The sequence below is a fragment of the Oncorhynchus clarkii genome, chromosome 16 (assembly GCF_045791955.1).
Source record: "Oncorhynchus clarkii lewisi isolate Uvic-CL-2024 chromosome 16, UVic_Ocla_1.0, whole genome shotgun sequence".
NCBI classification, from domain to species: domain Eukaryota; kingdom Metazoa; phylum Chordata; class Actinopteri; order Salmoniformes; family Salmonidae; genus Oncorhynchus; species Oncorhynchus clarkii.
In genome coordinates this window covers 15,853,281-15,879,239 of record NC_092162.1, presented here as the reverse complement: position 1 = coordinate 15,879,239, position 25,959 = coordinate 15,853,281, and the positions used below count along the sequence as shown (strand labels likewise).

Here is a 25,959-nt window from a genome sequence, read left to right as displayed (position 1 = left end):
CAGCCAGCCTCCATCCCTCCCTCCCTCCAGCCTCCCTCCAGCCAGCCTCCATCCCTCCAGCCAGCCTCCATCCCTCCCTCCCTCCAGCCTCCCTCCCTCCAGCCAGCCTTCCTCCAGCCAGCCAGCCTCCCTCCCTCCAGCCAGCCTCCATCCATCCCTCCCTCCCTCCAGCCAGCCTCCCTCCAGCCAGCCTCCATCCCTCCCTCCCTCCCTCCCTCCAGCCTCCATCCCTCCCTCCAGCCTCCATCCCTCCCTCCCTCCAGCCAGCCTCCCTCCCTCCCTCCAGCCAGCCTCCATCCCTCCAGCCAGCCTCCATCCCTCCCTCCCTCCAGCCATCCTCCCTCCCTCCAGCCAGCCTCCATCCCTCCTTCCCTCCAGCCTCCCTCCCTCCCTCCAGCCAGCCTCCATCCCTCCAGCCAGCCTCCATCCCTCCCTCCAGCCAGCCTCCCTCCCTCCAGCCAGCCTCCATCCCTCCAGCCAGCCTCCATCCCTCCCTCCCTCCAGCCTCCCTCCCTCCAGCCAGCCTTCCTCCAGCCAGCCAGCCTCCCTCCCTCCAGCCAGCCTCCATCCCTCCCTCCCTCCAGCCTCCATCCCTCCCTCCCTCCAGCCAGCCTCCCTCCCTCCCTCCCTCCAGCCAGCCTCCATCCCTCCAGCCAGCCTCCATCCCTCCCTCCCTCCCTCCAGCCAGCCTCCCTCCCTCCAGCCAGCCTCCATCCCTCCTTCCCTCCAGCCTCCCTCCCTCCCTCCAGCCAGCCTCCATCCCTCCAGCCAGCCTCCATCCCTCCCTCCAGCCAGCCTCCCTCCCTCCAGCCAGCCTCCATCCCTCCAGCCAGCCTCCATCCCTCCCTCCCTCCAGCCTCCCTCCCTCCAGCCAGCCTTCCTCCAGCCAGCCAGCCTCCCTCCCTCCAGCCAGCCTCCATCCCTCCCTCCCTCCAGCCTCCATCCCTCCCTCCCTCCAGCCAGCCAGCCTCCCTCCCTCCAGCCAGCCTCCATCCCTCCAGCCAGCCAGCCTCCATCCCTCCCTCCCTCCAGCCAGCCTCCCTCCCTCCAGCCAGCCTCCATCCCTCCTTCCCTCCAGCCAGCCTCCATCCCTCCAGCCAGCCTCCATCCCTCCTTCCCTCCAGCCAGCCTCTATCCCTCCCTCCCTCCAGCCAGCCTCCCTCCCTCCAGCCAGCCTCCCTCCCTCCAGCCAGCCTCCATCCCTCCTTCCCTCCAGCCAGCCTCCATCCCTCCAGCCAGCCTCCATCCCTCCTTCCCTCCAGCCAGCCTCTATCCCTCCATCCCTCCAGCCAGCCTCCATCCCTCCTTCCCTCCAGCCAGCCTCTATCCCTCCCTCCCTCCAGCCAGCCTCCCTCCCTCCAGCCAGCCTCCCTCCCTCCAGCCAGCCTCCATCCCTCCTTCCCTCCAGCCTCCCTCCCTCCAGCCAGCCTCCATCCCTCCAGCCTCCCTCCCTCCAGCCAGCCTCCCTCCCTCCAGCCAGCCTCCCTCCCTCCAGCCAGCCTCTCTCCAGCCAGCCTCCCTCCCTCCAGCCAGCCTCCCTCCATCTCTCCAGCCAGCCTCCCTCCCTAAAAATGCTGAGATGTCATCTTAACACACCTGGGTGGTCCTCGTACATGAAACCAGTGCCAACACCAGTTGTAGGTACGAGTTCTAAACATGTACCATATCCATAATCCAATACCTACAATCTACAACAGCCCAAAACAACATTACTTTACCTGAATAACCATCTCTCTACTGACGCAATGGGACAAGAGGATGGAATCAGTGCAGAACTACACCCTTCAGAAACACAATGGTGCATTTCCCTAAGACACCCAGTCAGTTTGAGCATCTTCCCTGCTAACCATTTAAATAAGAGGGAGTTGCTAGCCACTCCTGGTGAGCTACAACTGTGTGACTGTGTAGAGCACGGGGCTCACACACACACACACACACACACACACATACAACTAAAAGTGGCTTTGGATTAAAGCATCTGCTAAATGGCATATATCAAGCCTTGACCCCTGTGGCTATGTCAGAGGAGCAGAGTCACCAAAATATCATAAGAATAAACACACAGACCCATAATAATACCTGCCATACACCTCCAAATGATAATGGCCTGTTATCTAAATGAATCTTCTTCACATACAGCTAAACACAAAACAATGTAAAAACAATACATATTGTGCGTCCGCGACTGCATTGGTGTGCGCCCCTTCCCCATTTCCAAGTATGCCTTTTTATCTGACATCTAAATTTGCAACAAAGACCTTCTTAGGAACTATACAAATTAGATGTTTTTGTGTGTGTGTGTGTGTGGGGGGGGGGGGGGGCAGCAGAACAATGCATCTGCAGCGCAAAAAAATCTCTTCCTTCCCTTTTTCTGCTGCCTTTTTTTCAATATCAAACGACGGTAACCATCACCATTTTCAAAAGTTCCGATGATTCCTTATTACTTCAATAAGGGGGGTGGGGGGGGGGGGGGAGGCAAAGTGAATAATGATGACAGCTGTGATTCAGACGGGCTGTGTGATCTTCGCCGCGGTTTTGTTTGGGACTTGTAAGATGAGGAATTAGAAGTGTCAAACAGCTGTGAATATGGGTGCTAAATATTTAAGCATGTTTTCCAGCTGAGGATAAAGTATAGTTATTTTTTTTAAAGGGGGGCTTAAGTGTGAATAAGCTGTGCCAGCCTTTGATTCAAATGCAGGAAGAATGGGAATAAAGGGGAGTAGATAAGAATTTTTGATATAGTGAAGAGGGCGGGAATCAAACCCAATTAAAGAGTGGTGCGTTCCACGGGGGAAGATAGGCGAGGCAACGAAAGGTTTCACCTGACCTGAGGCATGCAGTGTGGCAAGGTGGAGGAAAGAGGACAATAAGAAGTCTGGAGAGAACAGCGTTCTGAATGGACGTGAATGAAGGGTGGCGTCGATAGGAATAGTATCGCTCAGCTCCAGGAAACACAACAAAAACATTGGCTAACACTAAGAATCCTGCATATACAGTGCCTTGCGAAAGTATTCGGCCCCCTTGAACATTGCGACCTTTTGCCACATTTCAGGCTTCAAACATAAAGATATAAAACTGTATTTTTTTGTGAAGAATCAACAACAAGTGGGACACAATCATGAAGTGGAACGACATTTATTGGATATTTCAAACTTTTTTAACAAATCAAAAACTGAAAAATTGGGCGTGCAAAATTATTCAGCCCCTTTACTTTCAGTGCAGCAAACTCTCTCCAGAAGTTCAGTGAGGATCTCTGAATGATCCAATGTTGACCTAAATGACTAATGATGATAAATACAATCCACCTGTGTGTAATCAAGTCTCCGTATAAATGCACCTGCACTGTGATAGTCTCAGAGGTCCGTTAAAAGCGCAGAGAGCATCATGAAGAACAAGGAACACACCAGGCAGGTCCGAGATACTGTTGTGAAGAAGTTTAAAGCCGGATTTGGATACAAAAAGATTTCCCAAGCTTTAAACATCCCAAGGAGCACTGTGCAAGCGATAATATTGAAATGGAAGGAGTATCAGACCACTGCAAATCTACCAAGACCTGGCCGTCCCTCTAAACTTTCAGCTCATACAAGGAGAAGACTGATCAGAGATGCAGCCAAGAGGCCCATGATCACTCTGGATGAACTGCAGAGATCTACAGCTGAGGTGGGAGACTCTGTCCATAGGACAACAATCAGTCGTATATTGCACAAATCTGGCCTTTATGGAAGAGTGGCAAGAAGAAAGCCATTTCTTAAAGATATCCATAAAAAATGTTGTTTAAAGTTTGCCACAAGCCACCTGGGAGACACACCAAACATGTGGAAGAAGGTGCTCTGGTCAGATGAAACCAAAATTGAACTTTTTGGCAACAATGCAAAACGTTATGTTTGGCGTAAAAGCAACACAGCTCATCACACTGAACACACCATCCCCACTGTCAAACATGGTGGTGGCAGCATCATGGTTTGGGCCTGCTTTTATTCAGCAGGGACAGGGAAGATGGTTAAAATTGATGGGAAGATGGATGGAGCCGAATACAGGACCATTCTGGAAGAAAACCTGATGGAGTCTGCAAAAGACCTGAGACTGGGACGGAGATGTGTCTTCCAACAAGACAATGATCCAAAACATAAAGCAAAATCTACAATGGAATGGTTCAAAAATAAACATATCCAGGTGTTAGAATGGCCAAGTCAAAGTCCAGACCTGAATCCAATCGAGAATCTGTGGAAAGAACTGAAAACTGCTGTTCACAAATGCTCTCCATCCAACCTCACTGAGCTCGAGCTGTTTTGCAAGGAGGAATGTGAAAAAAATTCAGTCTCTCGATGTGCAAAACTGATAGAGACATACCCCAAGCGACTTACAGCTGTAATCGCAGCAAAAGGTGGCGCTACAAAGTACTAACTTAAGGGGGCTGAATAATTTTGCACGCCCAATTTTTCAGTTTTTGATTTGTTAAAAAAGTTTGAAATATCCAATAAATGCCGTTCCACTTCATGATTGTGTCCCACTTGTTGTTGATTCTTCACAAAAAAATACAGTTTTATATCTTTATGTTTGAAGCCCGAAATGTGGCAAAAGGTCGCAAAGTTCAAGGGGGCCGAATACTTTCGCAAGGCACTGTACACATTCACAGACGACCTTACAAAACACATGCACACATCCACACACAGAGATGAAAAGTAAGTCTCATGTTGCCTAAAGAGATGCTCCAAACAGATTTGCTCAAGCATGGCCGATTCATCTTTAAATGTATATTTGTGTTTGTCTAAGAGCCTCTAAATAACTTAGTGCCTCCAAAGTTACAATGGATATATCAACAGATATTCCTGTTGACAATTGTGTCCTGTTAGTCATTCTGAACGGCGATTGAAGGAGGGGAACCTGGTCAGTTAACGGAATGAGTGATGAGAATTTTACTCCAGCAGGTTCATGCAGAGCAAAATTGCTAATAAACGAAGACCAGAAGAAACCACCACCGTTTGCTGTCTTTTTGAATCCAGGCCACAATTGAACTCCAAATCAGGTTACATTACATCTCATGTCAGCACGTGGGTTTTTCCACCAGCTCTCAGCCAGCCCATGGCCACCAGCCATGCTCCCTCCCAGCCCGTGTTTCCATGTGTTCAGACCAGAAGAGACAATCCAAGCCCCTCTACTGTCTGTCTTTTAATATAAAAACCAAGCATTGTGTCTATTCAACAGTATTCTATGGGGAAAGGTGTAGCATGGCGGTGATGTAACGGTGGTGGGGGAGGGGGTCGCATCAAGATAGTGGCGGGCTGATGGTGCTAGATTGCTGTGCGAGGATAGCAGATAGGAGATCCCCCTATGACGACATTACATAAAAGCTTCCTCAGGCAACATTTGACACAAAGCCATATCACAAACGCAACAAAGACATGTACTGTACAAGCCAATAGAAACACAAAAGCTGGAGAATAGAAACCTGAGCAAAGATTATTTTCAGCCTTCAAAGATGTTTCAAAGTGTCGTATTGCTACAGTACATGAACTTCGCTTTCCTTTGATGAAGTGATAATTAAAAATTAAAAAAGAACCAATCCAGAATGTATTCATCGATTACATTGAAATATTCCCTATATAAAATATAATAATTATACTGATAACCGATCACTCCATCTTTTTACAATAACAAATACAAAACTACAACAACTATAGTATTACTACTACATCCCGACTACACAGTAAGTGCTATTTAAGGGGAAAATGCAGAATTCCCTAATTCCGGGTGATATTGAGCAGCCATGATTGCTGAGCATAAAGACGTTGAGAGTTATCTGGTGAAATTGTGGGCGGGCCTTCTGGGGTTTAACCCTTCAGCAGTGTCCTTTATCCCTGCCTTTTTATCAATACGTGCTTTGTAAAGAGTGTACTATCACAAATAATACATTTTCAGGCTTGTACAGAAAATACATTTCATTGAATTTATACACAGAGGCTCATAAGAACCTCAGAAAACAGCCTTGGCCTTTAGGCTGCAGAGATGAGGGCATAAAGATATTCAGATGGAAAGGAATAAAAAAAACAGGATAGCCATAGAGGAACTTACCTCTTCACGTAACTTGATCAACTGCCACGTGAAAGCAGAGAGAGAGAGAGAGAAAAATAGAGGGAGGGAGGGAGGGAAAGATAAAAAGGAAAGACATGGCAGGAAGCAGATCATGCGGCCGGGTAAAGAATTAACCTTGACGATTTATCGGCTTGCATGTTCAGCGTTTGGAAATCACAGACAAGCACATTAAACAACGCTAAACACGAGACTCGCGCAGACTTTTCGGAACAAGCTAAGATCAAGTTCTCTCGCTGTCACATGAGACAACGAGAGGGAATGGATTGCTCGCCTCGCAGTGTCTAAACTAGCATCGTCGAGGAAGTCGCATCACAGGACTTATGGCAAAAACATTCTAGATCCCACTCTGTACAGTAGGAAAATACAGTTTGAGTACAGTGTGCATAGAAGTTTAAATGAGGGAATAATATATACATATATCTATATATCCTTATGCAGGATCCCAGGGAGATAATACAACAAGTATTGAGATATATGCCTTTTTTATTCTACATTGTAGAAATGTAGAACCATTCCATTGTTGGCAATGTGTCCATCAATGGTGACATATTGTCAATATTTCATGTACCTCAGTACAGACGCCTGCTGTGTGGATTATGTATGGATACCCGTGTGAGGGCGCCTGTGTTATACATATACTGTACATACATACATACATACATACATAACGGTGGAGCTTATTATCAGGACAACCGTTACCGGGGGGACATGAAAAATTAATCTTTGCATTAGTTATTCATTTTTGATGAAAGAGAATGTCAAATAGAAATAGAAGATATTGTTGTTACCATTGTTGTTACTTTCTATATGTAAGAGAGAGACATTGGAGGACAGCAACAATTCAATTTGAGTGAGTTTTATCACAACTAAAAAAGGACGCTTTCCACAACCTGCTCTTCATGTCGGAGAACGTCATGGAGAGGGGGCTTATCATGTGAACGCAACATGATTTAGAAGAGGAGGGGAAGGACAAGTTTCTTAATTTTTTAGCCGTTGCAGGTGATTTTCTTTTAAATCTCTATTTCTTGGGTGAGATTAAAGGTTAGCAGATCTGAAGGGAGGCTCAGGGATACATGACTTTCCTCTCATCTCACTTTGTATGTGGTGGTCATTTTGAATTTTGCTAGTTTGAAATCATTTGCTATGATATCACAAAAAGAGGTAGGAGGACTTGGATCAGAAATGATGAACTTGACGGTTGAGAAGAAAGAAAAAGCCTTGGTGGTAGGATTGATGTTAAACTATTGGTTGTCGTGGCCACAGTCGTCAAGAATAACAGGCTCCTCTGAAAGGCACTCACACCGAAGAGTTAACAAGGAAGCAGCCACCCAGTCGGCAAACATTGATGAGAAATGTAAGCACAATTACGTCAGTGTAACGTTGTACTCTGACGGATGACTATTAGCATTTGAGAGAGTGAGAAAATTAAACAGTCATATCTGGAGTGGCACCATCAATATTGTCACTGTTCAGTAAAAAAAAATATATAATATGGTTATTTGTAGACAACTAACCTTAAAAATAGTGAATTTATTTAAATATCCAAAATAAATATTATGCTTTGAATTAGGGTGGATTTTTTTTTTACATGTCTGATTGATGTTTAGAAACGTATATACTTTTAGTAAGCTTTCCCCGATTGAATTATAAAAAGATTTCCAATTACAAATATGTATTTTATATATAATCATTAAATATCGTAATTCTGAGTTTAAAAAAGTTAAATACCATGGAAGGGCAAATCTGAAGAACAATTCAAAAAAAGGTCAGAGAAATAATGTAGCACTGCACCACTATCAAGCGATATAGAATCCCTCGAGTGACAGAATTAAATAAAAGGAGTTAAATGAAATATACCTAAAAAGTAAAAAAGCTTTATTTGTGTGTGCTGAGAGTTGCATTTTAGAGAGATCTTGCCTTGAGGAACTCGGCAGCAACAGACAGGCTAACAAATGTTTTTTTGTTTTTTTTAACATTGCAAAGAAATGCGATTTTCTTCCCTCTTTCTTTCGGTGAGAAAAAGGGCCACTTTGCAGCCTGGAAACTGTCCATTATTTCGAAGGTCACAACCGCCTGCGTTGAATGCCTTATTGAGGGGGCCAAAGTTTAAAACTACACATGTGGCTATTTAGGATTTGAACAGGCCAGCCAGAGCCGCCGCCGATCACACGCCGCAGCCCTGCCGTCCAATTCAATGGAGGACCAAACAAAAGTTGTTCCATCTTATTTGTGCTGCTTGGCCGATTGGAAGTCCTCGTGGAGGATTTGCTGAAACTTTATGAGGGGTTTTGTGCTTGGCATTCCCTTTTTTTCTCTCCATATAGATGTATTTTTCTTTGGCATCCATTCTTTTAAAAAGTAACCCACAACGCTAGCTTTGCTCCAGAGAAAGTGGTAAACACAGAACATTGTAAATGTTATAATTACGCCTCCGTGAATGCCTTTCCTCATTTCTTTTTAATGCCAGCCAGTATTCAAAATTGCACTGCTGCAATTTTTCTGTTATGATAATCAGCAGATTTTTCAAACAAAGATTTTTTTCATTCAATACGGAATTCGATACAAGTGGTAATCTGCTTCCTTTGTAGCCTGTAAAATCTGGTCCATGCCGGCTCAAACCAGCGCAATCTCGTGGCCAAGCCTTCTGCTGTGACTGAAATCGAAACTATTCCGTAGAGTGTTCATGTGCGAAAAATGTGTGTGCGCTAGCTACTGTGTGTGGGGTAGACCGTGTGTGTGTCTCTGAGTGTGTGAATTGCATGCCGAGTGAGAAAGAATGGGGGGGGGGGGGATGTGCAACGGTAGACTACCACGTTATTAAAAAAAGTGTGATAACGCCAGTTTGGTCTCTGCCCGCGTACAGATAACGAATAAATGCCGAACTCTATTAAATCGTCCTTTAGCCATTATCGCAGGGCCAACACGTCATTTTTAGAACTTATGACAGCTCCCTATGTACTTAGCTAGAAAACCTTGCCATGTAACGAACAGATTTGCGACTGGTAATGATCTGCTCAGCCAGGGCTATATGAAATGATCCTGACCTCTTTCAGATCGTCAGGAATTAAATTGACCGACTTGCCCCAGCTCCTCCATATTTTCCCCATCCTCTCTTTGGCTCCCGCCTCGTTCAACTAAAATAAACTGACGTTCCGAGCACTCCACTCACAGCAAGACCAAGTTGCGTGTTATCTCCAGAAGTTTTTAAAATAGAAATGAGATAAATATTTTCATTTTAAAAACTATGTGGGTGTGCGTGAGAAAAATTATTTTGTTTTACAATGTAAAAACATTAAAATTCTGATCGACTCAACTTATAAAGTACAAATGTTATGCTTTGAGCATTTAAGGTTCTGAAGCAACTACTGAAGGCAAATACATACAGCGCCTATAGAAAGTTTACACAGCCTTCAACTTTTTTCACATTTTGCTGCCTTAAAATTTAAATCTACACAACCTACTCCACATATCCAAAGTGAAAGAAAATTTGGAAAATGTTCTATAACTAACAAAACATTTAAACAACGGAAATATCACCCCCCTTAATTAATACTTTGTGGAAGCACCTTTGGCAGTCATCCTTTTGTAACCTTTTCATTAAGTTAACTCTTAGTGCAAGATACAGTATATCCATTGTTCTTTTCAAAACTGCTCAGGCTCAGTACATTTTGGTTGAGGATCATTGACGGACAGCAATATTTAAACCTTGTCTCTGATTTTTCAAAAGCAGATTTAAGTCAGGTCTGAGACTAGACCACTCAAGAACACCCAGCCCCTCTTGGAAAGCCATTCTGGTGTATCTTTAACATAAACATTTGTGTAATTGTCCTGCAGAAAAATAAAACCCTATAATACAGCAAATAAATATACTTTTTGGCCTAAATTTAAAAAACTACAGGGTTGGGTCAAATGCAATACAAAACAACAGAGAGAAACCTCTATTTTCAAGTAGTGTGACGGCAGCATCATGGTATGAGGATGCTTGTCATTGGCCGGCTTCAGAGGAGTTAGTCAAGATCAAAATAAATATGACACGTAAAAATGTTAGGGTTTAGGGTTAGGTTTAAAATAATGATATTATGACTTTGTGGCTGTGCTAGCTAGTGACCACTCTGCAGAGCTGCCTCCGGGTCAAGATTAATGATAATAAAACACCAACCTGCCATTTATTTTGGAATAACTTGTACTTTCTATTCAATTTTAATTTGCTTATATACATGTATAATGTGTAACTAGATGTGGACTTTTTTTCTCTGGTTCAAGGACAATTTGTCTCCCCTCCTTTCCGGTCGTCCTTGTCTTGGGGATATTGAATCACTTGAGAAAAATGGAAGGCGAATGAGAAAAAAGTGTATTAGAATTAAAACTACAACAAACATTCTGTAGACCTTAAGTTCTCTTGACATATCAGCCTCTACAAAAAAAATCTGAATTTTACAAGTGCTTGAATGCTGGACAAATTCAATTACCTTAAAAATGTATATTTAAAAGAATAATATAATTGTTAAACAGAGCAGCATAAGACTGAAAACATCTCTAAATGCATGCATCTTAAATTGTACTTCTAGATTAACTCATCGGTCGGCGTGTTTCCATTCTTTAAACAAATTATTTTCCTATGATAAATATTCTTAGGTCTATGAATAATTATTTAAATAATGGGGTTCATCATCAATTGTATTTCATGAAAGGGAAATATATATATTTGAAATGTGGGTCGTATTTTTCTCCCTTTTGCCTTTGAAAAGATTTTGATAGGAACCATCACTGTCTCGAATGTGACAGTTCTGGCAGCAAATCCACTTCCGACTTCTGTATAAAATGTCAGAGTCACTTTACGCATCTCACTAATTTGCAGGGAATACGCATATGAATGTATAATATGGGATGGCGATACATACGGTATGTTTGTAAGATGTGCAGTTCACGGGTCATCACTAAAATGGTAATAAGAACGCAACTAATAACCTGTACTTTATTTAGCTCTGCTCAGATCATCTAACTGTACTTACACTTGCACGTTTAGTCCCTCAGTACTTTGTATGTATTTCTCCCTCTGTTTATGTGTATGACTGAGACACACAGCAACTATTGCAAAGTTGACAAGATAATATAGGATCAGTCAAGAAAACACACTGGTCAGTGCTGTGAGGTGCAGCTGTGCAGGTAAGCGTTAGGCAGTGTGTCTCAAGTGTTAAAAAGACGGTTTGCGTAGCTGTTGATGGCCTGCTTTTTTGATACAGCACTTCAGACATAATTCCAAACAACACAAGTTTGAAGAACATGTGGCATATTTTGGGCAATTAAGATCAGTATTTCAGAAGCTTGTTTTCTCCTTTCTCATATTCAATATGAATGAATCAATACAGTGTTTGAAGGGATTGTTCATTCCCCATGTTCACTGCATTGTCTTGGCATTTTGGGACAATGGAAGAAATATGGCTAATTAGCTTTTATCTGTTGTTTATAAACCAAACTTAATCATAGTTGTGATAAAACATCAATAACATTTCAATGTTCATTACAAAATTCAAAATACATCTTCTCATTCATTTAATTATATTTTCAACGACAGAATTACGATCTTTCATCAAACTATATTTTCAATATTACTGAATAAAGGTTGTATAGCGACAAGTAGCCAGTAAAATAGCAAACATTTCAGTGACTTTTTGACACTAATGCTTATAAACAAACACTGAACCTGGGAATCCTATTTATTCTGATTGTCCGTGCTGTGTGTTTACCACAATTGTGTTTAAAGGTGAGTGTGTGTGCGTGCGGAGGATCTTTTTAGAGGATAAGTACACAGACGGCTGGAGAACAGCTGTGTGTGTGTGTGGGGGGGGGCAGCAATCTGGCGCTGCCCAGACGCTGGGCCCAGGCCTGGAGCCCATTCAGACCCTGGGCAGCTTTGCATTAAACAGTGTTCCTTCCACATGACTTGTTGCCAATGCTGCAGTGGCCCTGGTGGCCCTGGGAGAGGCCCCGTGAGGCACTGACCCTTCCTCACCCGGGGACCAGCCACCCATACTAGGGACTGGCGGGACCTGATTAGCACCTTACCTGACTCTCAGAGGAGCCAGCGTCTTCCCCCAGGAGCTCGTTCCGCACCTCATCACTGTAGGCGATACGTGACCTTTTCTGCAAGGGGAGGAGGAAGACAGAAGAGAGAAAGAGAAAACAGAGGAGAAAAAATAAGCCTTAGTGGAGTGTTCTTGGAAAAACATAACAGGTATTTCTTAAGCACGAGAGCCCCCTAATGGACCAGAATGCCAAAAAAGCACATGCACCTGCAGTGAGTGTGGAGGTGTGTGTGGAGGTGATCTTGTACCACTGAAATTGTAGAGATGCCCCCCTTTCCACACTTAAATCAACACAATCCGAAGAATAAAACCAACTACGGCACTGGGGCAGGGGCCGGGAGACGTATAAGGAAAGTATCACTTGTCAGCGCTAAATCTTTTCTGGGGGCTGCCACTGCTGTCAGCACAGTGCAGTGGCAGGCTCTGTGATAAGGCAGATGCTGGGACTTAGACAGGGAATAATTCATCACCCATCGGCGTTCCATCAGATTTGAGCTCCCTCTCGCTCTCCCCTTGCACCCCTTCAGAAGGGGTGGGGGAGGAACGCCATGTCCAAAAAAGACAAACATTCCCGACACGCACATTTCCACACGCACTCTTCAGTGTGTGCCACCTCCGACGCTGAAGGACCAGGCGCTGTGTAGCGCTTGTTTACAGACACTAAAAGAAAAACGCACCCTCTTCAAATGCCCTCCAAACTAAATGCACACCAGCGGAAAGAGAGACTGTTAACTAAAGCCTCCTTCTCAGAACGCCCTGACAGGAGTTCTATGTGGGCCGTGGGAGGAGAGCAAAATCAAATACACTAGGAAATATTGAGCTGAAAATAACATATCGGTACATAAGATCTTTGGGGACTCCTGCTTTCACCACATGTACGAGAATTTTCCCATTTATTTAATCCATTTCCTTTTTAGAATTTGTATTTAGAAGTTCAATGAGGTTTCTAATGTACATGTCCAACAGTGCTACAGTATGTTTTATCAAAGAAAGAGGTCTCTTACCATTCATTGAAATAATTGATTAGCCTTGTTAAATAAAAAGGTTAAATAAAAAAATAAGGGGAAAAAATAAATAAATAAAGTACCGAAAAATATATAAATATATTTGACACCAGTTGTTTTTTTCTTTCCTAGTAAACTTGACCAGTGAGTGGACAGCCACCAACAGACCATCAGGAAAGTGATTTGTCTTGCTATTGTGACAGTGAGGGCCACAGCCTGAGGAATAATTACTGAGATGTCTGGGAATATGACTGACCAGGGTGACAAGAGAAGATATATATATATATATATATATATAAAAATACATTTGATAAAGAGAAGCAGCCAAACAAACACAGTCTCTATAGGCTTCAACTGAGCCACGGGGACCTGCGCGAACCGCCAAAGGAATGACTGCGGGGAAGAGCGGATATTACTGTGACCAAATCAAAAACACAGCACCGGCATAGCATACGCACAAACACAATGGAATGCCTTCACAATCAGAATGATACAATGTTCATCATTTACATCATCGTGTTAAAACACTTTAGTATCTATTGTATACTTTATGTGTCGTGAACAATCTATTATTGATCAAACTAAATCAGACACATCATTAAGAGATTTTGGATAGGATTACATCTACTTTTAACCGGTGGTATAATTAACCCTTAAGAATTGACAGGTTACAGGTTGTGACAAAGTTAAGGTATGGGTTTTTTCAGTTGTTAGTGCGAGTACAAAGACAATAAAACATCAACCGGGTACACAGCGTAGAGTCGTGTTCTGCCGGGATAACACCCACATGTGTCATTTTAGTGGAGCGTCATCTTAAAGAGCCGCAGTGTAACTTAGGGGAATGACGGGTTGCTAGTAATTGAGACGAGATGCCTGGGAGAAGGCTTGATTTTAGTACGCAGAGACTGATGTCTTCTTCAAACCCGCACAGTTTTGGGGGCATTTCTAAATGGCTGTTTGTTGCCACCGAGAGTATCAACAGCATCCGCGGTGAACGCAACGCAAATGAAACATGAAAATAAAAAGAACTCAGAATGCTACTGAACCAGAGATTGTTGCTGCTCCGTACCCATTTACTTGTGGTTTTGAATTCCCCCTCTGGAAAACAAACCATAACCCTTAAGAGTGATTATTCCCTGTTCATTTGATGTGAAACAAGAGCAGCTGTGCAATATTGACTGCCTCACCCATTGATAGACTTTGATTACCGGTTGGGGTGTTTTGCAAAATGTAAATTTAAATTAAAATAAATGGATATAGTCTTCATTTGATAATATTGTGTTATATATGTGGCTTATGTTCCACTAGTGAGAATAATGTAATGAAGAAGGTCTTTATATTTGATCAGGGTAGATCAGAATCTGTAATAACTAGGGTTGTTCCCAAAAAACACTCTAAATATATGTATTGAAATAATAAAGAAAAAATAAGTTGAGAAAGACAATATGTTGATTGAAAGTCTCTCATTCTAGTTTATGCGTGTTGAAGATTAAAATGTCTAAAACAACATGAAAACAGGCGAGGAGGAGCACTTCCATAAGATACCTTATTGCCACAGAGAAAAGAAGAGATGAGATCTTTTTTTGAATCCTTTTGAACGGTTTTTCTTTTGTCACTTGTTCTAATCTTGGGTGAGAATTTGCTTCTGTTGCCGGAAGCACAAAAAAAAAAAAAAAAAAAAAAAAAAAAGTACAAAAGATCCATCTTAACTTTATGCAAAGTGTTCCGTCTGCCTTTAAACTCTACACGGCTCGTCAAGTGTGAGACGGATGTACTGGTGTTCTGTCAGAAACACACGTGTCTCACCTCTTGACGTCGACGTGAGAAGAGTTTCTTCAACCCATCAAAACGTAACTATATGCATAATAATATGCATAATAACTCCTAGTACTGTAAGATATGCTAATCAAGACCAACACAAGCTGGAAATTATATTCATGCAATTATGAAAAAAATATGAACGTGTTCTCTTTAGGTAAATGCACAAATGTCTAGATATTTACTAATATATCATTAATTTTAAGTAAAAAGGGGAAAACAATAATTCTGAATAAACAAAATCACAAACAACCTACATAAACAGGCAGTAGACAATAATTTAAACACCCTTCCTTTATAGACCCAATGAACATCAGTCACTTAAAAATGTCTTCAAAAGTTATCCTTTTAAAACTAAATCAGAATAATTTAAAAGCAAATAAACTGTTCTTTATTGTAAACACCTTTTTTGGGGGCCTCCCAAATGCCCTCCCCTCTCTATGCCTGTTGCCACAAGCGACGCAGGGTCGTGCAAATAATTGTGGTGCCTGGAAAGCTGAAAAATGTAAACAGTTCATTAGATGGGATATAAAAGGCGTAAAAATACCCAGAGGAAGAGTGTAATGAGGGGCCCTGAAGTTACTCTGCAGACGCTTTTCCCTCCACTTTTCCCCCTCTTTATTGTCACCCCGAGCACACGGCTGGTGGCATGGCGTGAAGAGTAATTAACGATATTTAATTTACAAAAGCGTGCTTCATTACATCTTTCTCACCAGTAGGAGAGCGGCTGGCCATTTTTTTTTTATATCTTTTTTTTAACTTAATGGCACTTTTGTCACGACTCAGCTTCAAATTGGCATTTAACCTTTCATTTGCTACTAATCAGGTCCACATCCTGTTGAAGAGGAAGTGGCTTGGAATAAAACATTTCACACAGTCTTTAAGTATTTTTACTCAAAAAAATATAGAATAATAACCCTAAATTATTTTTTACAGTACTGTCATTAATATCCTATTAAAACATGAATAAATCATGGCTACGAAATGGACAAACACTACACAAGTGCACAAAAACTGAAACACGACATCACTTCCTAGTTCCTATCACTGTGTCCCTATGATATTCTCCCAGGTGATGTTGTGGACCGGTGACAGTAGTTCTTTTCTAGTTTCCCCAGCAGTGGGGGCAGAGGTGGTGGAGTGTGGTGTGGCGTTAAAAGGAAGCCGAGCCCTTTAAGCAGGCACAACAGCAGCATCGATAACGCATCTCATCCTGGCAGGGGGTTAACACACTTCACTGGCACAAAGAACAGCTCTCACACACACACACACAACTGTTGTTTTCACATCTCCTCCACTCTTTTAAGACAAACAAATTGGCAGAGGTTGTTCAATTAACTAAGTGCTTCTTTTTTTGTGTTAGATATATCATCAGATAAAGGAAAGCGGCGACAATTGTGATGGAGGGGTTTTCTGTGCCTTCGTTTTGTTTCTGCTCTTTAGTGTCATCAAATCCACTACTCTTGTCTATCATCAGAGACTGTGTGTACTTGTGCGTGTTTATGTGGAATAAAGGGCCTTGTGTTTGTGTGTGTGTGTGTGTGTATGTATGAAAAATCTCCTTTGTCTGTACGTGTGTGTGTGTGTGAGAAAAATCTCCTTTGTCTGTACGGGCATGGGCGCGTGTTTATGTGTGTGTGTTCACTGGCCTGTGTGTGTGTGTGTGTGTGTGTGTGTGTGTTCTCCTCTTAATATGACTCCAACAGTAGTGGGGAAGCCAAGCCTTAGAAACCAGCATGGAGCCTCTCATTAACGCACAGGTTGGTGCTTTTGTGTCTTGAACACAGACAAGGCATTATGTTTCACAGCTATAAAAGACTAAAGGAGTCTCAAATGAGCTCCAATAGAAAAAAGACACAATCTCAAATTATCAAGGAAAACAAGACAATAGTGGAACTAGAACACATTTAAACTGGGCTGGCGGTGGAGGATTTGCCCCATATGACAACGTACACTCAAAGGGCCTTCATGTCATCTCAGAAAGAAATAACAGTGTGTCCATAAACACTAATACAATCGACATGTAAAGAAAAATGGGACAAAAATAACCCTTAACGTCGAAATGTATTGATTAAATCAATCTATACTTAACCCAGCAGAATGATACAATATTGATAGAACGTAGTATTGCATCATGTTACAGATCATTACATATTGCGCTGTGCAAATGTGATCTCAGGGGATAGCCTCTCTTTAACAGTACACTGTTATGATGGGGATGGTTCCTTCTTCCACGCCTGTAATACGAGTGCTAGACTTCCCTGTCAAAGTCGTTTCTATTGTTAAATAAACCTGAGATCCGTCAATAAGCCTAACGACTGTAACCGCAAAGCAAGTGGGCGAGTGAGAGAGGAGAGAAAGGATCGCAACTGAACTCTAAACAAAAGAGCGAATTCCAGGGGATTTGATTGAAGAATCTCCATGTACTTTTTGCTGGCCGGGGGAACCGTCTCAAATGGTTATTTCTTTAAGGCATGAGGGCCGATTAAACCCAATATTAAAATATGGAAGCAGTTCTAATGACAAATCAAAGGCCTGGTTTCCTCTCGCTCTCTCTCTATTTATTTTTCCCCATTCTCTCTCTCCTTCTCCCAGTGCATGAATCCCAAGCTGTATGAGGGGAGAGAAAAGCCGGGGCCCGGGCATCGGCGGTGCAAACACACAGACAGCGGTGCAGAAATCAATAGAGGAGAGCCGTCGGGGAGGCAGCCGGGCGAGAGGAACCAGAGCGGGGCCCGCTCGGATCACAACGCTGGCTTCTGGCGTGCAGTGGGGAATAAAGGGGGCCTCCTCAGGTCAGCGCCAGAGAAAAAGGTGAGATTAGAGGGAAATGGAGGAGGGATTTCGGCACGCGGGGGGGGTGATGAGGTAGTGCATGTATGGGGAGGTGGTTGGGGTAGGCGTACGGTGCGGGATACCTGGCGAGCTAGGGACCAATCGGCCCATTAGCCTGTGGCTAGCTACATATGGTTCACTGAACCCTCCACTGAGAATAACTTTCTTTTTTTTTTTTTGCGCAAATGTCTTTTTTTCTCTTTTTTTTTTTTTTAAGAAGACCTTCACTTTTAACCCTTTCTCCGCTTTAGAGAGGGTTCTCTTTTGACCTCGATTTATGATTCATCTTTGTTTGATGTCTATTCTCAGAGTGTTTTCTAAAAGTGTTGAAAGCTAGACACAAAGGAAGAGATATGGACCCATAATATATTGTTGTAGACAAAATGTGTGTATGTGTGTGCGCCCGTCCGTCCAACTGCGTTCGTCTATGGAAATGCATAGAAGACGACCGTCCCCTGTCCCTCGCCTTTCTTCAGAGTAACGTGACCATTGTCTGAACTGAATGCCTCCCTCATTACCATAAGAACAGAGCATCAGGCATAGAGGCTTAGACACATCATTAACGCTATAAATCTATTTATAAACTGGCTGGTTTGAGCCCTGAATGCCGATTGGCTGACAGCCGTGGTATATCAGACAGTATAACACGGGTATGACGAAACATGTATTTTAACTGCTCTAATTATGCTGGTAACCAGTTTATAATAGCAATAAGGCACCTCAGGGGTTTGTGTTACATGGTCAATATAACAGGGCTAAGGGCTGTATCCAGGCACTCCGTGTTGAGCCTAAGAACAGCCTTTAGCTGTGGTATATTGGCCATATACACCACACCTCCTCGTGCCTAATGCAGAGGAGGTGCGTAGGCACCTTCCAGCAGAGCCAATCCAACACGCTCCTTTGTGAACTTTCCTAGACACTTACCAGCTCCATGGGAGAGTACAGGTTTTGTGTTGGAATTCAGAGCAGTTGTCCAAACTTTGAGAAACTGCCAATTGAGGGCCGACGAGGGTCTTGTACACCTCTATCACATGGAAATCGACAACGTCAGATACTCACCCCTAGAGTATATGCTGTTACGTTCGCCAGGGCTAGTCTTAGGGCACATTAACATGCATAGTAGATACACAGTTTAAGCGATATCAATACCTGACCCATGTATGTTGACTGCTGCATTAGATAGTGGTTGGCAGGTGGAGAATGCAGTGATTCCCTATGGATATAGGGGTGTGAGTTGATGCACTGATAGAGGCCAGGGGTAAATGAATAAATCCTTAATTCATACTCTACACTCCAGTGTAATTCTGATCAAGGCCACAGCAAGATTCCTCTGCAGGCTTCAGAACCAGACGAGAAACTAAACAATTGTCGGTCGCAAAGACCAAAAGCTGTTTGTTTTTCTTTTGCACGCTCCTCATTTAGAAGCACTTAAGCCAGAGAAAGGGAAATGCAATTCGATAGGGGGAAACTTTGTTTCCATTTACAAATTTCATCCCAGGGTAAACACATTGAGCTAATTGGGGAAAACCCACTGAGTGTCAGGGAAAACTGGGGATGTCAAAGTTCTCTCTCTCTCTCTAGGCTCGTTTTTGTTAAAAAAGGTGTAAGGCAACAACAACAAAAAAGACAGAGGAAAAACACAAGCCTCCAAATGAATTCATAATGCATTTCATAAATACTTCATGACTTTTATATACTTAAGCCAGTCTGACAAATTTAAAAGAAATCAGTGTCACCTATTCTGGTCCCGCTTGTCAGTCAATGCATCACTTGGGTGCGGGTGTCACATGTCACTTCTGGTTTACACTGGTTTGTGGGACAGGCTCGGGGCTCTGAAACAAGGGGGGGGGGGGGGGACCGTACTGGGAGGAGGGGGAAGGGTGCTATTATATTCACATGTCTCTGCCCCCCCACTATCTTCCGACTCCTCTCAGTCAAGTCACTCAATCAATCACATAGGCCCCTGAGGACAGAGAGGACCTGCGAGGCCCTTACTTCAGGCAGACAAACCCAGGTACTGATCACTGTCTGTGGGAGGGTGACTTATCCCACTTTGGAGAGGATCCCAAGATAAGTTAAAGGAAATGATTGTGTTGTTGAATACACAAACAACCAGTCCTATTCACACACACAATATACGTACCATTACAAATATTTGTAAGGGAATTTAGGAATGCATGTTCTTGTTAAATACCACCCATTGATCGTCTCAGAACAGAAGAACCCCACTCATCAGACAAATTAAAACAGATTCATTACAAATGTTTCTATCACTTACATCGTTTTTTTGACCACTGTGATTGGTTGACTATCACGCGGGCAGAGAACACTGTACTGCCATTCCTCGATGCTTCAGTTCCTGTCTCCTGGTAGGAGAACCATCTTCTCTCCTTCTGGTGACTCAGTCCTTCACCCGTTCCACCACCACCCTTACATTACATCTAAACCATAAACACACTCATCCAACAGGGAGACTATAGATGCTGATCCATTAGAGGATGCAAGCCCCATCTTTGTGTCTAAAATAACACAACAAGTATTTTCAACTGCCAATCCACAAGCAGCTCGGGGAAGAGCTGCTGTGTGGAACATCTTCAAAATAATAGGCGGAATTCATAAGCTGAGACAAATATATAGATTTGTTTGCATCTTAAATCTGCATTGGGCTCCGAGGAAAGAGAGAAAACAATCCCCTCAATCCGGGCGATTTCCATAAGAAATCTGATCTTTTTAATCTGGGTGTGAGACTGGACTTTGGCGCTATTGATGGCTTGTTAAACAACCCAACATATAAACCACCATCTGCATTAACTCCTTAGTGGTACACAACGAAGACTCAAATGTTTCATGGCGACAAGCGCAGACTAGACAATTTAAAGGAGATTTATAGTGTCTAACAGCCAGCTAATGTTGGTCTGTCATGTTTTGTTTGTAGAAGTCGCTGTAATGGAGGATAGGGGGCAAATGACACAGAACCTCCAAACTGGATTACAATGGCACTGTGCCATAACCAGCCGTAAATACAGTCCTCGTAGAATATCCCGTCAAACCTATACGAAATACGCTAATTATGAAGCATCTTCCATTCAAAGTGAAGGATTCTGGATGACGCTATGAAAGGGCAGCAGGACATTCCATTAATGTTTTTTCCTCCCTTAGATTCCCAACTGAGCCCATCAAAAACTTCAGGAGAACTATGTATCAAAAGGTTCTAGTCTCCATGACCGTGACTTGACCATGAACAAATATCTCAAAATCACACAGTATGGAAGGTATCATGGACAGGTTTAAACGCATCCCCCATTCAGAAAAAAGGATATTAGCCAGTTGTATTCAGCCTATACATGTATTAAACGGACTAAATTCACATATTTTAAAAGTATCAAAAAAAAAGTGAATTCATAAAAACAAACAATCATAAATGACCTTTGAGAAACAGCTCAGTGCTGCTGGGTTTGGAACCGAAATAAAGTTAGTTAATGCTTATGCAAGACTTTAGGCAGTTCCGATTCTGTCGACAGACCTATCGAGGCGTCTTGAACTGTGCTCAATGATACACAATGGACAGTACAGAGAGGAATTTGCCATTTTTTTTATCCATTTTAGATCAAGGCCAAATCATTTCCAAGTTGCCATAGTTTGTCAGCGTTTTATGAGGCATTTTCCCCTTTACACAATTGGCTACACTAAAGGGTCCAAGGTGCTCATTGCATAGCTACAGCCCTCAATATTTGCCCTGACAGAAAGCGTTTACTAAATTATTTATTTTTCCACTTAAAAAGGTCATTAATAATCACTTAAGAGACTAGGAAATATGAAAAAGCTGTTACACATTTGGGATTGGTGCAGAAGGCGCCTCTTAATTCCATTCATCCGACTATCAGGTGAATAAACTGTTCAATATTTCAAGGCTAGTTGACTCGATAAACGCTTTGGGAATGTGTTAATTATCTCCCTGGATAGAAACTGGAAGCCATTCAGTCTAAAGGTGTTTGTCACGATCCACCTACATTCTGTGTGTCATAATCTAGGCAGGAAAAACAGATCTTATCGTCGTGCCTCCTCACTTTAAAATCCACCGTGAAGGAATTGTAGGCTTTCCACTTCAACTGTAATTGAGTGAATTCATTAAAAAAATATATATGTCCAATATCTTCATTATTGTCACTGTCAACAGAATTACAGCCTTCAATAGACATTAAATAGTCATTCATTAAGAACTATAATTTCTGTGGCAAGCCAATGTTTTTTATGCTTTTACGAAAATTCAGACAAAATATCATTTGCAGCAGTATTGATACTGTCTTGACTGTGCACCCTGCAGAAATTGACATTGGAGGTTGAAAAATGTGTGAATCAATCCATAATTGACAATTGTTAACAGCTGTTGTCTAACCAAGATTAACTTTATCAAAAGCATATTTTGTGAACCAAAGAGCTCGAATTCATTTCACTACATCTACCATTTTAACCAGAATCGACCTTCAATTTAAGAACGGAAACATAATATACCAAACAAACTTTTTTACGGTTCAAAAGCGGAATAGAAAGAACTAACATTCTAAGAATAACAGTCAATGTGTGGGAAAATGTAGATAAAACGAATATCTACCTAGGTTAGGAAATAACATTTTACGATGTTTGGAGACAATTTTCTAAGGGGTGAAAAATATACTCCAGCAGACAGACAAACACACAGTTCTGTCCAAAGAACAGCTAAGAGTCTAGGACCTGCATGTCAACAAACTGTTCACTATCTCCAAGTTTCACAGACGAGACAAGGTCAGAGGAGGGCACAGTGATAAGAAGCAGGTCTTTTAGCGGGAGAAGCTCTTCTGATCGACATGCGTGCTTATCAATATCACCTCTACCAGATAACTCAACTTGGCCCAAATTCTTTGAACAATATCGCCATCTGGTGTCAGCTAAGAGGGAAGGCAGCTTCGAGTAAATTCATGTTGGACACTTTGGCCCACTGAAATCCCCCAAGGTAGAAAAGCTATATATTCTCAATTTATATTCTGAAACCTAAAGCTTGACACTAAAGCATTGTCAAGCATTTACTCTGTTTAAAGGCTACTTCTGAGTCATTTTAAAACATAGTCACTTTTCAAGGGAAAACACTCAAATATCTACACAAAGGTTTATAAATGTATTATGCCCATCTCTCAGTTGTCACCAATAGCCCATGCAGTCTGAGCACAGCCAAAATGGACGCCGAGTGTATTTACAGTGCCTTCAGAAAGTATTCACAGCCCCGGTCTTTTTCCACATTTTCTTGTGTTACAGCCAGTGAATTTCAAACACAGATTTAACCAAAGAGATTTTCCAATACCTGGCAAAGTAGGGCACCAAACAGACATTGAATATCCTTTTGAGTTATTAATTCGGCTTTGGATGGTGTATCAATACCCAGTCACTACAAAGATACAGGCGTCCTTCCTAACTCAGAGAGGAAGGAAGGAAAACGCTCAGGGATTTCACCACGAGGCCAATGGTGACTTTAAAACTGTCTATTGGATAGGAGAAAACTGAGGATGGATCAACAACATTGTAGTTACTCCACAATACTAACTTAATTGACAGAGTGAAAAGAAAGAAGCCTGTACAGAATAAAACATTTCCAAAACACACCGCAAAAAAAAACACGTCAAATCAATGAACTTTTTGTCCTGAATACAAACTTATGTTTGAGGCAAAGCCAATACAAAACATTACTGAGTACCACTCTCCATATTTTCAAGCATAGTGGTGGCTGCATCATGTTATGGGTATGCTTATAATCGTTAAGGACTAGGGAGTTTTTCTGGATAAAAAAAAATAAAATCAAACAAAAAAAACAGAATGGAACTAAGCACAGGCAAAATTCTAGAGAAAAATCCGTTTGAGTCTGCTTTCCACCAGACACTGGGAGATGAATTCACCTTTCAGCAGGATAATAACTTAAAACTCAAGGCCAAATATACACCGGAGTTGCTTACCAAGAAGATGGTGAATATTCCTGAGTGGCCGAGTTACAGTTTAGACTAAAATCTATGGCAAGACCTGAAAATGGTTTCCTAGCAATGATCAACAACCAATTTGACAGAGCTTGAAGAATTTTGAAAATAATAGTGTGCAAATGTTGAACAATCCAGGTGTGGAAAGCTCTTAGAGATTTACCCAGAAAGACACTCAGCTGTAATCGCTGTCAAAAGTGATTCTGACATGTATTGAATCAAGGGTGTGAATACTTAAGTAAATATTTTTAGAACTCTCTCATGTTCACTCTGTCGTTATGGGGTATTGTGAGAGAAAGAAATCCATTGAATCCATTTTGAATTCATGCTGTAACACAAAATGTAGAATACGTCAAGGGGTATGAATACTTTCTGAAGGCACTGACTCCACAGATGTCTGTGGACCAAGCCTCCCGGTGGAGGGACAAACTTTGGAGCTACCTTTGAAGATGGTCTGTTTACCCGATAGGTTTCATTAAATGAAGCCTCCATTATGCCTCTCTTGTGCCTGATCAAAGGCATCGCTAAGAGGCATGTCATTCTGCTTCCCCTGACTTGAACGCATCCCCATTATCAAACGGAAGGGGGGTTCTGTTGAGCCAGCCTCCCCTTTACCTGATGCAAGGCCCCTCAGCAGGGGTCCTCTGGCTTTAAGACCCCTCTATTATCAAAATGAAGCCGACAAACAAATCACAAATGCACCTTTGGGATGACCGTCTGATAACGTGCTCTGTTTTTTTTTCTCATCCGTCTGGATGGCCGGGTTATTGGGGTTCAGGCTTGGCCCCGCCTGGCATAGACAAGTGGGGCTCAATCTGGCACGTTGGTGGCGTGAAGACTTCAAACCGCGGCTGGACGAGTGGATGGGGTTTAAGGGGGAAACACCCCAGGGAAGCACAACAAAGACTGTGCTTTTTTATTTAAAAAATTGAGAGGGCACCCTTTAGTGCAGGGTACCCGAATATGGCCTGCAGGAGTGAGAGAGAAGTGAGAGGCCGGGCCAGGCTGAAGCATTTTGCACTTTTGAGGACAAATCAGCAGCTTTACCAGGGAGTTGAAAGGGACCCTGGGGGAAAGTGGGCAGTGGGAGGTCCCACTTTAAATACACATCACCTTTGCCCTAAAAAATAAAAACTTTAAGAGCAAAACAAATTGTTTATCAATATAACAGGGTTTCACACAGGCTGAGGTGGCCACAGCTTGCCAATCGTAAGTGAACCAAAATGAAAACCAATACTAAAGTTGGTTTGTTCTAGTCTATCCACAATTATTAAAAAGCACCTAAATGAATTGCGCTTGGTAGAAGGCCAGCCTTAATCTGACTCAAGTACAAAACTAAAATGAACACACTGTACAGGTTTCTGGTAGAGGCAAAGTTGTCAGAAGGGTACGTGACTAGGCCTATATATTTTCCTCTTTTAAGCGTACGTGATAAATAATATTTTTTATATCCAAAATGGCCTTTCTCCATTCTCTTCTCCTTCTTCTTCTTAATGTATGAGAATGTCGGCTATTTAAAAAGGTGACAAAGGGTATCCTCGCATCTAATAGCATGCGCTCAAAATAGCATAGCACAGACAAAAATGTGAGGAATGCGACTTAGCCGTAATATCCGACACAGCAGGTGTTAATTGCTTGATAATTAACCACGGCAAGTGTCGAGACAGGAGAAGCTAAAAGATTAATCATCAGCCAATTAAATGCCCATGGCGAGGAAAGTGAGCTCTCTCAAAGACTAGAGAAATCTCCTCTGTAATCTGAGCTCTAAGATTCTCAGGAGTGGAGCCCACAGATCACTGGCACCTGTAATTTCCCAGTGTTTGCTTGTTTGTTTGTTGATTATTTCGGTTCACATTGGTCAATGCTTTAACCGTGATGCCTGGTGTTTACCTTTACATTTGAATGGAAAAAGCTAAATATCCGCACAAGTATCTGGTGGAACGATGCATACCGAAGTTCCACAGGTAAATGAAAAACCCCAAGGAAGCTGAGAGAGAGTTCAGAGATGTAACACACTCAAAGAAAAACCTTAAAGTAAAGCCAAGAGGGGCCTTAACACAATTTCTACGTCTAATGGGAGTAATGTTTGAAAGTAAAACAGGGAGCCTAAAATATGGGTTAAGA

The 25,959-nt window shown here is 42.5% G+C and overlaps 1 protein-coding gene across 4 annotated transcripts in view; it reads right to left on the bottom strand.

Moving 5' to 3' along the window:
* Positions 1-25,959, bottom strand: part of LOC139367469 (vesicle transport through interaction with t-SNAREs homolog 1A-like) — a 197,753-nt gene that overhangs the window by 156,751 nt on the left and 15,043 nt on the right. For 2 of the 4 annotated variants that reach the window (XM_071105685.1, XM_071105682.1), the window contains exons 4-5: positions 12,160-12,237; positions 6,073-6,093 (exon numbers count right to left, since the gene is read on the bottom strand). In XM_071105685.1, the coding sequence (XP_070961786.1) occupies positions 6,073-6,093; positions 12,160-12,237 (99 nt within the window). The remainder of the gene's footprint in view (positions 1-6,072; positions 6,094-12,159; positions 12,238-25,959) is intronic. The other 2 variants (XM_071105686.1, XM_071105683.1) reach the window with 1 other exon arrangement.